This window comes from Chiroxiphia lanceolata, chromosome 12, assembly GCF_009829145.1.
Source record: "Chiroxiphia lanceolata isolate bChiLan1 chromosome 12, bChiLan1.pri, whole genome shotgun sequence".
NCBI classification, from domain to species: domain Eukaryota; kingdom Metazoa; phylum Chordata; class Aves; order Passeriformes; family Pipridae; genus Chiroxiphia; species Chiroxiphia lanceolata.
This window is the reverse complement of record NC_045648.1, coordinates 13939707-13958369: the sequence shown is the minus strand read 5'-3', so window position 1 is coordinate 13958369 and position 18663 is coordinate 13939707. Positions and strand designations below refer to the sequence as shown.

The following is an 18663-nucleotide window of genomic DNA, read 5'->3' as shown; positions in this document are numbered from 1 at the left end:
TTACAGAAATGTCAGAAATTACCTGCTTCTCTTTCCTCATGCTCTCTGCTTCCGAGTCTCTAAATCATGTCACCAAACACCCCAAGTGACCTGGCATGACCTGGACACTTCAAATACAATACAACCCCTTCAAAATAAAATTGGAACTGCCATTCCCAACACAAACTGTACTTAAACCAGAAAACTTCACATTGCTACACCCATCTTGCCAGAAAAAGTCCATCATGTACAGTTCAAGGAGGAGAGCATTATTTACAATACTGTATGTAATATGTTGTATACAATGTATTTGTTATTTGTCTATAGTTATTCAGACAATTCAACCCTAACTTAATGAAGAAAACTATAAAAATTAGCATTTAAACTATTAAAAAAAGGGAATTTCCTTAGAAATCCACAGAGGTGCTCAGAGCACTTTACAGTAAAGCTGTTCTTTACCCCAAAGAAAGAGTATTTCCCTACATTAATACAAGCTTTAATCTTATTCTTTGATCTAATTTAAGGTTAAATTCTAAAAGAAAAATTAAAATGTGAATCTCCCTAAATTATCCTGTGTATAAATAATATTGACATGTGTGCACACACAGAGTATATTTTGAAGCCTCCCTGGTTACAAATGTGAATAAAGCAAACCAGTTTAGAGAGCAAGCCTTTAGCAGGGATACAACTCAGAGCCTTTATTCAGAAGCCAACACACACCCACAGTTAAACTGCTATTAAATTGCATCATGCTGCTTATTCCCCCCGCTGTGTTGAACCATGAAGTATCAGACTGAACAGCTCTAACAAGCAAGTCTCAGCCCTGTGGTAGTGCCTATCATAACAATCCATTCTACTGGCAAATTTTCCTGTGGTTACTTCAGTTATGACTCAACAGCTTTATATAACCACACACTTTAAAACATATATATATATATATATATTTATATACACCAAATCAAGGGCAGTGTCACAAGACTGCACACACCAGGCCAAAAATAATCAAATACAACCTCACGGGCAACACTGTTACCAACTGTATTACAACAGCACAGGAAACTGCCAGTTCAGGCACCAGAACACAATAAATCTGAGTTACACAGTCTATAACTTAGGTGCTAACTCTCATGAGCAAAGAAAACACTGCAAGTGTGATAGCTTTCCTCACAACATGTCTAAAAATGTTAAGAAAAAGTACTTTTAGTCATTTACTGTATCACAAGGTGTCCGGCAAATTTTGACCCTCTTGAAAACAAACTCCAAGATGAACCTGATGTCAGTATCCTTTCCTGGTGATGATGGTTGTCATGCATCTTTGTGCAATTAAAATAATCAAACTGCAACAAATTAGAAGTACTTTGTTGATATTTAGAAGATCATTAATGAACACCCAAATCTCTTAAGGAAGAAGAGACCATCTGACATACCAAGCAGAGAGGGGACAAAAAAAAAGAAAAAGAAAAAATTTGTGAGAAATATCATATATTTTGGATTTCCGACTTCATGAAGGTGCATCAGTGGAGAAATCAAGCATCAGACAAAAACCTTGCAACTTAGTTAACCAGAATTTTGAGCCTTAAGTATAATGGCAAGTATAGCATAAAGTACAGCCAAGTAAATGCCAATGTAATTCCACATTTACAATTCTATGACTGGAAACAGTCATTGATCACAAAAGTCTGAGTGTGAGTCTGAATTTCAGAAGATCTACACCAAGCCATTTCCTAAAAGCATGTGGAAGAAAATCTATACTTTGCTAAGGTACATAGTGTCTCTGTATCTGATTTTTAGCTACCCTACAATACTGAAATCTTAAGGAACATCTTACCAGCAGCACCTCACACTAAAACAATACACACAAGTCTAAAACATCTTACACTTTTCATAAAACAGAGCATGTAGAATACAAAGAAGACCGAAAGGTTTTCAAGTTTGCCTCTAGACAGGCATATCTTTAAAAAGATTCCTTTTGATTACTTGTTCTACAGAGAACATCTAAGTCAGCTGCAGGAATCAACTCTCAGTACTGAGCAAACAGAAGTTACACATCGGGGTTGTGTGAACTTCAGTTTTTCATGAGAGAATTCAGGCTCTTTCAATACAGCTGGGGGAAAGTGTCTGTTACATGAACATGTCAGCATTAAACATCCTCTTTGAATTCTAAAACAAAGTTTATCTGTTCAGTATTTAAACAGGGAAGAATGCTTAATGGATAAATGCAGGCACTGCACATCTGTTCACCTAAGCCAGAGCTGTGGTAGGCTAGCTCTAAGTTACATGTGAAAAAAACAATAGAATAAATATAGCAAATGTTGACTTAGGTAATTATTACAAGCTGTCTCACTTATTTCTCTCCTCTTTTGCCAAAAATCATGAAGAAACCCCCCATACTGCTTCATTTTCAATTGGGAAAGAAGCTTTTGCAAGGTTAGGGCTTCACCATTTGCCCTGCAGCACAATGAAGTGCCTACCAGTTTGTCCAAGGGAAAGACAGCACCTCTTCCCTCAGTAAAAAAGCTGACTAGGGCAAATGTGGTTTTTTCTATTATTTTAGGCATAGAGAAAAAAAGGTTTAAAGTAAACTATTAAAAAATTTCTAGAAGCATCTCTACCTGCATTTATATAGCTGAGAATTTGAGCTGATGGAGGTTAATGCTGGGCTGCAGAACCAAGGACTACTTTTTTCCAGCATGCATTTTGTACCATCAAGTGCTTCCCCCTCCATAAGCTGGCTGGAATGTAATAAGGCTCTTGCCAGATGTTCTGCTTTTGCAGAGGTCCAAAACCAACAGTTCTCAATAATTCCATTACTTCCAAAAGTCATAGCCAGAATCCAGTCTGAACAAATGGAGATCGAGCACAGCCCGTGCTGCCAGCAGGGCCCTGAGACATCTTAAAAAAACCTCCAAACAAACAAAAAAAACCCAATAAACCTTTCTTCCCTCAACACTGAGACATTTCTTCCAACCACTTAATTGACAGAGATTGTACTGGTATTGTTAAACTTCATTCCCAAAGTAAAAAAAAAAAAATATGTTCTCTGACAAAGGAGAGAAATCTGTCTTTAAATTTCCCAGATATCATTACATCTGCCCAAATATTTGCTGAACCGAGCTCCTTGCTGCCTGGGCTGTTAGCTGCCTCCTGAAGCAGGCAGGCAGGCTTTGTGTTGACAGCTCCCTTAGTGTGAGTGGCAGCAAATGATGGTGTGCCCACAATGCTGGAAAGCTGATATGATACAGCTCAGTCTCCTCCATCAACAAACCAGGTGGAAGGACGACTGTTGCCTGATGTTAATGGGCCTTGTGCTAATCCACAGCAGCACTGCAGCCACAGACATCTCAGGGAGCCTGGTTTGCCTTCTGTCCCCAAAACCACTTGTTTCTCTTCATTAGGTGTTTCCACTCTTTCCCTTCGTTTAAAGGAGAGTTTGTTCCTCCCCTTGACCCAAGATGTGACACCACAGCTCACTGAAGTACAAAGCTGCACAAACCCCGTTTTCACTGGTTCCTGCCTCCATCACCAAAAGGTGTCACCTGACCTACTGATTTCTGCTGCACTTCAGATTCTAACTATCTTCTGGTAGTATATCTATGTTGTATTATCCGAGTTATCCACCTTATAAATCTGGAAAGATTATCTTTCAACAACGAAATTACACCGGTAGAGGATCAGTAACACAGAAGTAACAACTTTAGAGTAGTCAAGGCTTCCCGTTCAGCATTGTGATATTTAAATGCTAAAGAGTAATTACAATAGTTCAACATTGCTAGTTTAGCAAAAACATGCAACTATTCTGAAAATAACTTGAAGTAGTATCACAGTAACTAAAACCAAAAAACTTAGTTTTCTATTGCAGAAAATAACTACTAAATCTGACAGGGGCTGGCTCTGGTAGAAGTGAGTCGAGAAACATCTCCATTTGCTAGTGAAGATGTTGATATTTCTCTAACTCTACTTCTTAACCAAGGACATTTTTTCCCTGTTTGAAGATTTCATTGATCTTCCTTCTATTTCTTCTGCTAGCTTTTCATTTAACACTCCATAGTCTGGTCCGACTGCATAACACTTCTCCTTGGCTTAAATCCTAAATATCACACTTTTTATAGAAATCTGAGTTTTCAATGCTTTTCTTGTAACAAGTGTTACATGAGTTAAAACACTCTTAATAAAATCCACTTAAAAACCATGCACACTTCAGAAGCAGAACTCTGACAAAATAGTTAGAACTGGAATTTATAGTCAAGTAACCCCATTTTAAATTGCCTTCAAACTATAACAGCCTTACAGCTGGAACCGACATACCTGTTGCTGTTAAAAGTGCACTCATGCCATTTTTTTTTAAATGAGGACAAGTTGCACTTTGAATACAAAATAAATTTGCTGCTGCTGCTTCTCCAAGTTTGCTGTTACAGCAGTTTTGTAGGTTATAGCTAGAAAATGCTGAAAGCCAATAAAATACAGTAGACAGTCTTCCTGTGGTAAAAAGCACCCTTACCTAGTAATTATCCTTCCTACAGTAATAATACAGCATTAAAGACTTTAAAACATTTACTTAAGGAGTCAGAAAGCAAATAGCAATCAATAACTAATTATTTTTGTTTAATTCCTCCTTCCAGGATGTTTTAAAAGTCCTTCTACAAAAGTGCCAAATAGTCTTACAACTTCATTCCTATAAAAATTACTCCTTAATTTTAAGAACCGATTTCCAGGGATATTTAATCAGAACACTGAAGCTAACGATTGTACATTAAAATTAGGACAAGCACTGAAAGTATAATATTACAGTGAGCAAGACAAAGAAGTGGATGGACACTGAAACCCTTTAACTCCCCGGCACCGCAGAGCAGCAGTCACTGCCAGCACAGCATCCAACCTGCAAAGCTCCAGCGGCACGAAATCTCCTCAGGCGATGTCTTCACACAGGCCAGCAACATTTACCAACTCCTCACAAGGGATTCTGCTGCAGGAACCGCTGCCAAACAACAGCCTATGAGTCAAGGTTTCTGTATGCAAACACAGCCCATCTTCCTAACAACTGAGGGCTGGCTGCCCCCCAAAGGAGGCCATCCCGCTTCCCGGAACACTTCACTGTCCCCACGGCCTGGCTCCTCTGTCCTCTGCCCTCAGAGCAGCACCAGCGTGTGTTAGGGACCCACAGGAAACCTGCTCACAAAGAAACTTGTAGAAAACAGAACCATAAAAAAAAAAAAAAAAAAAAAAGAAAAAGCCTTGTTGGTTTCGGGCCAGATGAGCTCACAGAAGTATTTCACTACCAGGCCAAACACCACCAGTGTTGGCAGAAAGGAAAGGGAGAGCACAAGAATCAGACAAGGCCAAAGTCAGGGTTGTGTGAAGGGCCAGGGAAGCCAGCCCAGCACTTCTCAAGCATTGAGACTGGCTGTATTTTAAAAACCCAATGATTTCTTCAAGGGAAAAAATAAGAAAAGAAAAAACCCCACCATCATTGTGTGCTGATGCATAAAATCCTGCAGTCTACTTTGGGACTAGGGGCTTTATTGAACTATTGGTACTAAGCCAGTGTGTGAGAAAAAAAAACGAATAATATTTGAATTACATCAAACACCAATTAGCTCATAAAAATCTTTAAAATACTGAATCTGCTCAGTGTTGGGGTAGAAACAGGTTACCAGGAAGTATAACACTGCCAGAACTCTCACACACATACTTTACTGTTCACTTACTAGAATTTTAGCCAAAAGTTAGAAGAAGAGTAAATTACTTCAGAGTAAATGGCAACAAAATGCAAGCATTTTCCATCCCTCTCATTCTTCTGTAATTAAAAAGACAAAGAGTAAGAATCTTTATTTAAAAATTTCAAAGTACATTTTGAAATTTAGCCAAAACAAGTCTTGGGTTCCATGTGCCAAATAAGTCGATTCTATAAATTACTACATCCCATTTTCTCTTTTGTATTTTAGACCCTTGAGCACTGCCAAAACAAGCCAATTTAAACAGATTGCCCCTCTGGGTGGTGACTTTAGGTTTAAATTTTGTTGGTCTTAAATCCTGCAGTCAGTTCTCTATATTGCTGCTTTTAGCTCTGGCAACAGCTTTCAGACTTTGCTTCACTTTGTACTTTACTTGTTCATACTCCAACACTCCAATACAATGAAATTTGTGTAAGTGCCCAGATTTGCTCAACCACTCAAAATAAAAATGTTACCATTTATAAGGTTATCCAATAATTTTAACACAAGACAGACTCTCTGCATTCTTGTTAAATACGTAAAATAACAACGAGAACAGTTTTTGCCTTTTTGGAAAAGAAAACCATGACTTGGTATTTGGGGAAAAAATTCTTATATTCCAACCACAAACAATATTATTACCCTTCAACATATAATCATTTAAGTGTTTTGCAGAGCACTCTTCGTGAAGGTGTAATAAGGCATCAAATGTCTCTTTATATCCCAGTTTGTAAGTGAAGAACTACTGACACAGGTCCAGAGGAAAAACATCAACCCTCCCTCCCAGATGCAAGGAAGCATTCTGAAGATCTGAAGATTCACAAGTGTAATTGGGCAATTCAGAACATACATCACATCCAGCTCCACAACATATGCTCACAGGAACTCAAAATGCAGAACTTACTCCTTTAGACAAGGCTGCCCCACATACTTTTAAGAAAATTAAGAAATACTTGTAAACTGAAGTGAATTCACAACTAATTCACTTCACCTTCAACACTCTTCACCTGAATTCTGTGCCCATTCCACAGACACATGTGGCACTTCCCTGACAGCAAAATCCACACAAGTATTGCATTTCCACAAATTATATGAAAGCCCAGTGAATTAAACAAATACATATTAAGGCACCTAGCAGGAATCATGGGAAACAAATGTACAAATTCAAGTACAAGAGCTCCAGTAGCAATTCTGTTCTACTCCATTGCACATCCCTTAACATGTAAAGCTTATATTTAAAAGGTCACACAAGGGAAATAAACATGGGCATCACTCAGGTGTATATGTGCAATTTGGCCTTTAAAAAAACCCTGTATTAACTACCAATTACAATATCAACTTTGCCTCAAGGAATATAAATTTTTGTTAGGATTTTATTTATTGCTTTTTTTAAAGAAAAGCCAAGCAAAGAAATCTGAAGCCACTTCTTTTTACGTTTTCAAGTTTACTGTTGAATTTTTAAACATCAGAGCATAACTTGCTCTGAGTAAGATATATATTCTTAACTAATTAGCAGGAAACTCTAACACTGTGTACACTTCAGCCCCTAAGATCTCTTTAGCCTAGTTTTCGTTTTCCTAGAGGACTCAGAGTGATCATTATCTTAATGTTGAATCTATTAAGAGAGAAACAAGAGAAAAAAAAATCCTATGAAATATTACACTAAAAACAAGACAAAATAACAGAGTAAAACGAGCATGGAGAAACAATCAATACCTGCTTTTATTAAAAGAGGTTGAAAGTGAACAAAAACTTCACACATGGTAGAACCTCTTAAGACCCGTGAAGACTCTAAGTCATCCGAGGACTAATAAGGTTTTCAAGAAGTCTTTTTATCTAATACACCCCATTACTGCAGAATATAAATTCTTAACTCTGTCACTGTAAAACCAGAGTTTAGTCATTTACAAAAGATTGTAAAAATACAGATGAAGCTAAGCCCTCTCACCTTATTTTCTATTACGAATGAAGTACATTCGAAGTCAAAATTTTATACTTGCTGTACTTGACTAAATCCAGAGTAATGCCATCTCTAATACCAGTTACAGAGAAATAATAGAAGAATCTGTTGTGGTGCCTGTATTGATTTAGTGTTATCTTGAACACTTATTGAGTGTCAATTACATCTCCTTCACACCCACATCCCTCCTTCTAACACAACATTTACAAGATTTCTTTAAATCTCAATATATAAAAAATACAGCAGAAACTATAAAAGCTATAGAAGGGAACATCAGTATTTTAAACAGGTCTATTGGACTTGATATTTGGCCTAAGAAAAATACTGACTACAACTACAACAGTGTCACTATTATGTTTATGCCATCTTTTACACAAGAAAATCCACTCAATGCCATTTTTAAAACAGCTTCAAAATTAGAGGAATGTAACTGCAGCAATCTTAAGGGTGTTAAGCTTCCAGAGCACAGCCTGTTCAGAGCAGGGCTGATTAGCTCAATCACAGCACCTTGCTCACAGCAGCTGAGAGCTCCAAACTGAATCTAAATCACACCAAGCAACTAAAAGCTCAGGCAAAAGAAGTACTTCATCCTCAAAGCATCGAGGATACAAAAATAAAAAGAATGGATAACCTACACAAGTTTGTGAGTTAACTAAAACCCTATGATACACGTACTAAAAAAAGTACAGAAAGTCTCAAAATCAACTTCATGAACACTCTTAAATTATGGAATCCTGTCTGAACTTAGTGATTGCAAACGTGGTTACAGCACCAAAAATGTTACGAGGGGTGGAAGGCACTGCTATTGATGAGAGAGAAGGGGAAATACGAGCCAACTGCTCTAGCAAGGTTTTGATTAGCTTTTACTTTGTCCCTTGATGTTGTCAGACTCATTGGAATGGAAAAATTGCAGGATTTATTTTGTTTACTTTTCAAATGCAATCAAAGTAATTCAAGGCCACCAGCAGCCTAAAGAGGGAGAATGAAGCACCTGTAGAGGTCAGCATTCCAGAAGCGTATCAGTAAAAATGAAGCAAAATGTCAAATCCTCTGTTCAGGAGGAACATGATACTATGTGTGTTGAATAATGATAATTTAATGCATCTATACACATGCATGTATCCTCTGTCCTTTAGACAAGTAGTATGGGAATAATTTTGCTCTGATGAATATAATGTGGAAGAAGATGAAAACAAAATTCCTGAACTGGTTCATCACAGCGGTAATATTTGAATAAAACCAGTTTCCTTTGGCAGAAAAGAGCCACCACTGTGATTAACTGTTTCATGAATTTAATATAAAGAATTTCTACAGAGAATTAAATAGGATAATTAATACACAGATGGCACAGGAAACTTTTAAATTTACATTAAAAGATTTTCATAGGAAATCAAATTGTAAAATTCCTTCCTGGACTTGAGTTTTGCTCATATCATACAATGAATATGCTATAGCAAAGGGTATTTCTAGGAGACTGAGAAATATGTGCTCAAACAGTTCAAAAATTTAAAATACTGTACAACAATTAAAATATCTTCTACTAGATCATGAAAATGCATTAGAAATAAAAGCATACCTGTTTTATTATTACGCTATGAGGTGAAAAGGATCATAAGAATTCTGAACACTGCATCTTTTTTTCTGAGTGTGTGCCAAGATATCAGGTTTAATCAAAGCTTTCTGTTGATTTCAGGAGGAAACTGGCACAGAAAACACTTGCTACACAAAATCTCTGATTTGTTTGGTTTGGTTACGTGTAGTTCTTCTACGTTGACCCAGGCATTTCAGCCTGGGTTGCTCCTTGCAACTTGGAGAAGCAGTTTAAGTTATGAAACTAAAAAGGGAAGGTTCTTTTTCATTAAAAAGTTGGTTCCAAAACCAAAAGAAATAAAAAACCAACCAAAAAAAAAACCCCAAACAACAAACTAATGAGCCTGCAGCAATAAAACTAATGCCCAGCCCATCAAAAAACTTGGATTTGGAATTCAAAGGACCTTTCAAAAAACAGTCAGTTGACATCAATGCAGGAAAAAGTTACCATATCTGTCTATTTATCAAGTAGGACACAGAAACCATATTTTTGCTCTGAAATGGGTCAATATGAACTGAGTGGATTTGAATAAAATTGTGTTTCACTCTGGAGTGTTAACTCACTGTTTTTTAAATACTTTAACCTCATTCTCCTGTTTCTTTACCACTGTATTTGGTCTTTAGGACATGCTAGAGATGATTATTTATTTTCTGATTGCCAATCCTTCCCTTTGGGAAATGGTTTTTGTCCAAGGTTCTCCAAGTTTCCATCCTCCTCAATACACATGCAGTTGCAGTATTTGGCTCTGGCTGGGAGCTGCTCAAACAATGCAGCCTCCAGACAATCACTCACACACGGGCTGGCAGCAATGGCCAACACTTGGATCTGACAAGTCACACTCTTGGCTCTTTGCAACTTTTTGCATTAAAAACAAGGAATCCATCTCCTAATCCAGAATACTCATGTTATCCAACTATGCAGACAAAGCAAGCCAAAAAGTCTTTGAATAACAGGACCTTTGAGAAATCCTAGGAGCAGAACTCCCTGCATCAAGGAGCTCTGCACTCCTCCCCCTGTTTAAGCAGCCTGAGTGTGAAGGAATTACTTGAGTGTGTGACCAGAATATTAAATATCTCACACTCCCCAGGTTCACAGTGGGGCTATCAAATAACAGAGCAACTACTTCGGAGAAAAACTTTTTTGCTGACTCCTGACCACCAGTAGTACCAATAACAGCAGCATCCTCAGTTCATGCCTGGTTACACTCTACTCTGCATTGTTACCACAGCTTGGAGAAAACACTGCTAAAGCTGCTAACATGATCCTTCACTGGCACTGCCAGAACCACTGGATGCAGTGACAGAGATTGTCTCCCTACAACTTCACCTAATTTTAGGAAGCACTCAAGTACCCAGCCATTTCTGAAAGCATTAAGTGGATTAGCATGTATCAAAAAACTCACTTGAAATCCTATCCCATACAGGATGTCTTACTCCAAGTTTCCAAACAAAAAATACTTGCAGTCACTGTGCTATAAACATTGCACATCTCAGACAGAAGGTGCAATTTCCTTATCAATAGATTTCCACTGCATACCCACATCTGTGTATGTGGTAGCAAGAGCAGACAAGATAAAACAATGAAAGAAAATATAAAAGGCCGAAATGGTTCCACAGTCAAGAAAATAAATATATAGATATACACATACAAGTGTGTGCATAAAAGTATATATTTAAAGAAGTATCATCTAAATAACTGACTATTTCCTTTGGGCATTCCAGATCAAGAATCCGGGTTAAAACCAGAAATCAATAAAATTTAAAAAAATAATTTAAAAATTCCTCAAAATTCATGTAATTTTTAAACTGCAGAAGAAGCTATTTTTCTATTGATATTACACAGCAAAAATATACAAGTCACAAAAAAAAAAAAGCCAAAGAGTTTCAGCAAATTTGATGTCCCTGGTGACAAACCCTGCAGTTAACCATGGAGACTCACCTTTAAAGTCACTCAGTTTTAAAGTCACTAATTTCTCAGAGAATACTGTGAATTATAAGAAAGTGCCAACAGTGGGCTGGGAGGGAGAGTAAACAAGTAAAGGACAAGTTAAAATAAGAGACAGACATAAACAGAGTATAAACATTTGAAAAGCACCAAAGAAAATATTTCCTAATAATCAACATCTGCTCAGACACAGGTCCCTGCCCTTTCCCCTCCCACGGGCAGGGGCTCCCTGCACACTCCAAACCTGCAGCTGAGCCACCAGGTGGGAGCTGCTGCACCAGTGCTGGGCTCCCTCCTACTGCAGTATGGCAAAGTCAGCCTCTGGTCTCACCTAAGCAAGGCTCTGTTTTGGGATGACCAAACAGGCAAGGCAATCTGCATTACTACCTTAAATAGACTGGGCTTTAAAGATATATAAAATTAAATTAGAAAAACCACACAAATACAAAAACCCACACGCAACCTATTGCCTACATTTTAATCACGAACAGAAAGAAAGGAAAAATGAGAGAAGATATTACTTATACAGATTTAAAGAAAAAGGACAATTCTTTTCAATAGCAGGCTCCATTTCTCAACTTGACCATGTTCCAAAAGATCAGATAACAGTATCAGGCAACATCAGACTATTAATGACACAACCTTACAGAATGGAGAAAAGTATTTAGGCAAGATATTGACTTTGTAACATTTAAGATATCAGCACACAAACAGCCCATTCTTTTTCAAGACATTAACATATTGGTATTAAATACTTGGATTAATGGATTACGAACGAATAATACCATAAATTAATTCTGATACATCTCAGCAAAGTTGCTGGAAAAGAAGAGAGAAAGAAAAAAAAAAAAAAAGCAAAAGGAAGAGCTCAGCATTCTCGAGGTATCCCCAGGGGAAAGCAGCAGCCGATCATGGCACACATTACCTCTGCCCCTTGTTCATCCATCTGCTGCACCCCAAGGAATGCCACGGGGGAAGCAAACATGTGGAGCACAGCTAATAACAGCAATTCTGTCCATATTAGAAACTAATTATCACCCTTTCCTATCAGGATCAGTGCTTCCAGAATTATAAGCAATTTACCCTCCTAAATGCAGTCTAGAATTTAACACTCAATAACTCAATAGCTTATTTTTCAAAAATGCTGATTTGGGCTTATATGTAATACAAATTATATTTCCTTTCCTTTCTGTACAACTCACTCTTGCATCTGAAGATTTCATTTATTTATTTATTTATTTATTTAGTGAAGAGATGAAGGGAAAGAAACTCTGCTTAAAGACAATCCTGTACATTTAACTCTCGGCTCAAAACTGCACAATTACTGTGATTAAGTCTATGTAAATCTAACAAAAAAGACAAACATCGAGTTCGTATTTTATTACCAATCTTCTGGAAATAACAGCAAGAAATCTCATTGCTCCCTGCCAAATATATTACTTTTCATTAGATACAAAGACCATAAAACTACAAAATGAGATAAAAAGCTGTGAATAGCATTTTATGTAGTGACCCTGCAAAGAGAAAACAGAGTTTCTCCTTGCTCCATTTTTATTCTACTAAACTAAAAATTAAGACCTTGGAGAATCGTTGATTCTCCTCTGCATTAGGCTACTCTATAAGAACCTAATTATTTCAAAATCATCAAGTAAACATTGTTTTGTTTTAATTAACACCACCTATTTGAGGCACTACTTCTGCACACAAGCAGTTCAAATGTTTTGCAGCACAACCCAAAGAAGTGAGAAACAGGGAACACAGAGGAAAATCATACTCTGAGCACAAAAAGCTGAATAAAGAGCATCAGATATGACTCAAAACAGTGCTTATCTGCCAAGAATCTTAATTTCTCTTTGTTTTCTATTCATCCCTTCCTTGAGCCACGTACTCTTTAGCCCTCACCCAAGTTTTGCATCACAGCCTACCAAGACCAAAGTACCCTCTTCCATTCCAAATTCCCTGCAAGCCCCTCCTGGTTAGCCAGCAGGTGCCACTTTTTTTTTTTTGAGGAAGACAAGGTCAGCATTCCCCTAAGGATCTGAGCAAAATGCCTCCTGGAGCGAGCAGTCTGGGACTGGAACTTGGGTCTGCTCCCTTGAGACTGCACGCGCTGGCTCCACGCCTTGAGCTACCCCTGTCAAGAGCTGTTAAGGATTCCCAGAAAAGTCTCACAGATTTAAGTGAAAAGCATTCTAATGGAAATCACTAAACCCCTTGGTTTGCACCTCTGAAGAACACACATTGATACTACACTTAAAACGTTTTCAGATGAAAATGAAACATTCCCCAAAATATTTAATTCGGAAGTAAATAGAACTTAGTGTCAGATGCTAAAGACAAAGCAGAAAGTTAGTTTTTAGACAAGTGTAATACCAGTATAAATTCAAAGTACTTATAAATCTATCTTTTTTTTTTCTATTTTCCTAAATGGGGAATAGTCAGGGCTATATTTATGATCAAGCACATCCTTCAGCATGAAGGGATACAAAGCACAAACCTAACGCAAAACATCAGCAACTTGGCTTAATAAGATTACAGTACATTAAAAGGTGCTCATAAGCATTTTCTATAAATGAAATGTAAAGCCTGATGACTCCATACGAGCCGGAAGACCAACCTAAGCTCATAATGAAGGTATTGTGACAAAGCTTAGTACCTAAAACACCAACAGAATGGGGTATTTTTGATGTAGTTGAACATTTTACACCGATTATAAAGCAGCCACGTTCCAGTGACTCGTTTTAGGGTAGTAGTGTTCTAGTTTCTATGATCCATATAAGAGTTATAAGGCAGATAATACAGAGTTTATCTAGTAAAGAATATTATTCCTTACTGCAAATCTCACTTCTCAGAATGACAGCATATTTACAGTGTAACAGCACATGGCTGGAAAATTTAAGCCACATGCCAAACACCCCTAAAGAAATCAGGAAAAATACACGCACATTTAACTGAGTACAAAACAGTTTATTTCTCCAATGCAAAGAAAAAGGGATATTATGATCTTTTACAAGAAAAGCAAACAGGCAGACTAAAATATCAAGAACTGCAACCATTAATTCATTAAGTAACAACAGAGGGAATATCAAAACCCACCACCCCTGCACTCCAATCACATGTGCCCTCACCAGCACAGAGGAATAAGTACTACAGTGACTCCAACAGCATCAGGTAAATTTGGGGTTGTTTCCTCACCTTTGCAGTCCTGAGCATGCTTAACCCCATGTCTACCACACACATACACAGCTATTCTTCTGTCATCATCTGTACCCCTTCAGAAAGTAGTCCTACAGAAAATAATCTAGACTAGTAATGACACAAATTTGCCAGAACAGATTTGTCAACAGCAATGATTAACAGCATAAAGGCTGTTCTACCAACATCCTACTTACTTACCTTATCTCTCTTAGCTAAATTCAGTAACTAAATTCACATTAAAATAATTGTACAGTGGTACTTCAGCATTCAATAAATACTATGTTCCTATACTGTATGCCAGTATGAATCGTTCCCAGGATTAGAGGGGGAAAAATTAAAGTATATAACATAGAAGCTGACATCCTTTAACTTCACACCTGGTTGTCTGCCCAATCAAAATATCAATTAAGTCAACACCAGTTGAGGAGTTCATTTCTCTAAATGACATCTCAAACCACAGATACACAGATAAATTCCATTTTATTTCTGAGAGGTACCAGGAGCTCATTGTGCATGCACAATGCATAGAGTGTGCCGAGGAGGAAGAACTAAAATAAGGATACTCTTACACAAGCCAGTCACCCATTCTTGCCATCATTTACTAAAAATAATTTTTTTAAAAAAATCCCTTCTGTTAACTGAACTACCTAAAAGGTTTCTTTCTGTTTGTTAAATTAAAAGAAAAACTCGATTCTGTAAAAAATATATTAATTCTTTTAATTTGAATCAAAATACATGCAAGCCTTTGAGCAGATTATAAGCCTACAGTCAGGTGTCTATTTCTAATAATCCTCATAATAAAAGCAGAGTTGTAAGTAGAGCTCCTTTCTGAGAGGTTTTTTCTTTCTTAAACATTAGCAACTTGGTCACAAGCCACAATACAAAAACAAAGGACAAACTTCTTAATCAATTTGCCACTCCTCAAGTGTACAGATTTAACTATAGTCACCCAGATATACCCAGCTGATTCAGGAGCTGTGCAAGAAAAAAAAAGGGGGGGTTGTCACTGTTGCTTTTAAATAATTTGCAGCAACTTACTACCTGGAAGTACCTCCACAGTCAGCACTGAAACATGAAAGGGAAGCCACATTGACAGAAATGCAGAGACATTCAGCAACCTTCTACTGCTCAATATCTCTTACCAAGGCACTTCCTTCACTGCACTGCACCCTGTGTTACCATGACATTCACTTTTAAAGTTTTCCATTCCCAACTCCAGACACATATTACAGGAAACAATTTTAAGGACATGTGATATTATCAAATTTTATTTGAAACAAATGAGCACATAACCCTTCCTAGGGCTACTTTCTCTGACTCTGATGCTAAGGAGAACTAGAGGAAAGTGCTAAGAGAAGTCATCAAAATCCCCGAAGCTTGAAAATTTGTCAAATCAGAAAGACTAAATACAAAATGTGTTATATCCAGCACAGAAACACTTGAACAGTCATATTAAAACAGAGGTCCAACTTGAAGCAGTAAGTTAGAGGCACATTGAAAAGAGTCTACTTTGAGAGCAGAGCCAGCTCTCTGCACACACAGGCATCTGCAAGGCACTTCCAGCATCAGGCCACATGCATGTCCAAAAAGCAACAGAGCAACTTACAGGTTCTAAAAGCACAGCTCTTTTGCACTTCTACTTCCCTACAAATAATCTTGTAAAAGAGTGGATACTACTGAACAAACACAAAAGGTCAGAAACAATTCCCAAGTACCTGGAGTTGCCCTAAGCCATTACACAATTATGGACAGGCAGATAAAGTTTCTGAAACTAAATATCCACACCCTAAAAAAGCTCACCATTCTGGCTGAACTCTTTCCCTCCAAACAGACAAACCCTAACAGCCTCTTTCTGCTCTCCAACCCAGGCTGGCAGTAAGTGCAGAAAGAGTTTGTTCACTGCAGAACATAAACCACAAGCAAACCCCACCACATGTGCAGCGCTGTGCTCACATGGCTCCCGGCCAGCCTGACTCCTATCACTCACAGGCAGGAAGAAAACCAGACAGGCCACTTCAGCAGAGGCTTGTTCACTGTGGGACAGCAACAGAAGAATTATTTGCACAATTGGAGCCATTATGCCAACAATTTCTGTTCGCTGACACCCTTTACAGAAGTCCTCGAGGAAAAAGAGATAACTACAATTCACAACAATAGTCCCAAAATGTCTGAGACCGTGTGAATTTATCTACAAGGTGTATAAAGAGAAGAGTAAAATCTACCAGCATGCAAGTGGCTTCAATACAGACATAGGATGGGATTGTTAAGCCAGCATCCAAACTAAATTTCAATAGCAAAATCCTGTCCTAATAAAGGTAATGCAACTACTTGAAGTGTATCGTGTAAGTAGAGAATACTTAGTCTTGTAGGAACTTTACAATATCAACATTTCCTCTGCAACCTCTACATGGTTCAAATGAACCCCCCCCAAAAAGCAGCTGCTTGACTTTTAGCCATACAGCAAATATCACTGATATGTTCACTGATCTAAAGCTACATTTTTTACCAAACTGAGATAAATTAAGTTATCTAAAATCTAGGAATACTAACGAAGGAAATACTAAGGTCAGAGAAAGAAATAATCAAGACTAAAGAATTCAGAAAGATAGCCAGGTATTCCAGCACTGACAGAAGTGGGACACCAGATGGTTCTAGTGCTTTTTCACTTCCAGTTTGTTCATTTCTACAACTGCTACAGAACACAACATGGAATTTCACATGTGTGAGCTTCACATTAAGTTTATGAGACTTCTGAGAAATTAAGTCACTCCTTGGCTTCCTAAATTTTATCTGAATAAGTTCAACAAGCTTCCTACAAAGAAATAACAATATAATTCTCACTAATATAATCCATAATTCTGGATGCATGCAAATTAGTTCTATATATTGTACATTTCAAAGATCCAAACAGACTGGAAACAAAAAATTCTCTTTTTTTTTTTTTTTTAAATCTGTCTGCTTTTAAAGTTTATCTGTCATGAGGCTTCAGAGGAAAAAGCAGGCTAAAAACATACTCCAAAGCCTATTCGTAGCCCCATGGGAATGCAAAGTCTCAAAACACTAAATCTGTCACTGGTTCAGGGGTGATTGCAGACACTGCTGTGCCTCCCACTTACATTTTCAGTTGTACATTTCCAGAAATACGTGTGTGAGAAAAAACTTTAAGACAAGTGATCTTTTAAAGGAAAAATATTTGAAACTCAAAGGTGATTATGACAATCTTGAGGCATCCTGGAAGAACATCCTTGCAGTAAAAGGGAATCAAAGTGTATTTCAGAACAACCACTGTTCTTAATATTTATATCAACACTTTCTTTTCTATGTCCACTTTCTTTTCTTGTACAAGACACCTCTATCAAAAAAAAAAAAATCACACCACCAGGAACAGCAATGTAAGAGAAAGTTACTGAATTGTCCCTGGACCTTTTGTCCATCAAGATATGTTAGAAAGATTAACTAAAAACACAAAACAGAATACAGTGTTCAGGACTGGCATTCCTTTGGCTCATATGCCTGGAGCAATCACATGCACCCAGAAGCAGTCAATTATATTAACCACATGGATAAAAGCAAGCCTAGGACTATGCAAATGACCAAATAAAATTAAAAAATTAATAAACTTCAGTGAACATCCAAATTCAAACCTACCCCAAGCAAAACAAGTTAACTTTACTGTTTTCCTTGCTACCCAGTGGCACTTATGTTAGGAAAGTTTTATTTATGACATTAATATTCACTATTAGAAGCAGCATAACTAACAAACTGTAACAAAACACAATAATACTTTATCACCTCATCTTTAGTTTTTAATTCCAAGTAAAAAACAAGTTTGTATTAAAAACCAACTCATTCAGAAATTAAGGAGAACCCACACCAAGGCCAGAAGAAAGACACCCTTGACTACCAAAACCAGTAACCAAAGCTGGTAGTGGACAGTAGCAAGCACATAAGAAGGGCTGTGGCCATCTGCATGGAGAACACCAAGAGCACAGTGGTACAGTTCTTGATTTCCCAGCTTCAAAGCTGAACAGTATTCTTTCTAAATGCTGATGCTCTTCAGATTTGTTCTGAGTTTTTGGATAACACAATCGTGCCAAAATAAACATGAAAGTTGCCTTCACATTCTGTTTTGTTTCCACTTAACTCAGACAAATACTCTTCGAGAACAAGTTGGAGAAGGCACCTATCTACACTAATAAAACAGTGAAGGATCAAATGTATACTTTGCACAGTAACAACAAATAAAGAGATAAGAATCTCCAAAGTTTCTTGCACATCAG

General features: G+C 37.4%; 1 protein-coding gene across 12 annotated transcripts in view; it reads right to left on the bottom strand.

Moving 5' to 3' along the window:
• TCF12 (transcription factor 12) overlaps positions 1 to 18663 on the bottom strand; it is a 163432-nt gene that overhangs the window by 125887 nt on the left and 18882 nt on the right. The window contains exon 1 of one of the 12 annotated variants that reach the window (XM_032700732.1): positions 4856 to 4955. The exons of the other annotated variants lie outside the window; for them this stretch is intronic. Coding sequence (XP_032556623.1) covers positions 4856 to 4916 — 61 coding nt within the window. The 5' untranslated portion in view covers positions 4917 to 4955. Of the gene's footprint in view, positions 1 to 4855; positions 4956 to 18663 lie in introns of those variants that run through there. 12 annotated transcript variants of the gene reach the window in all.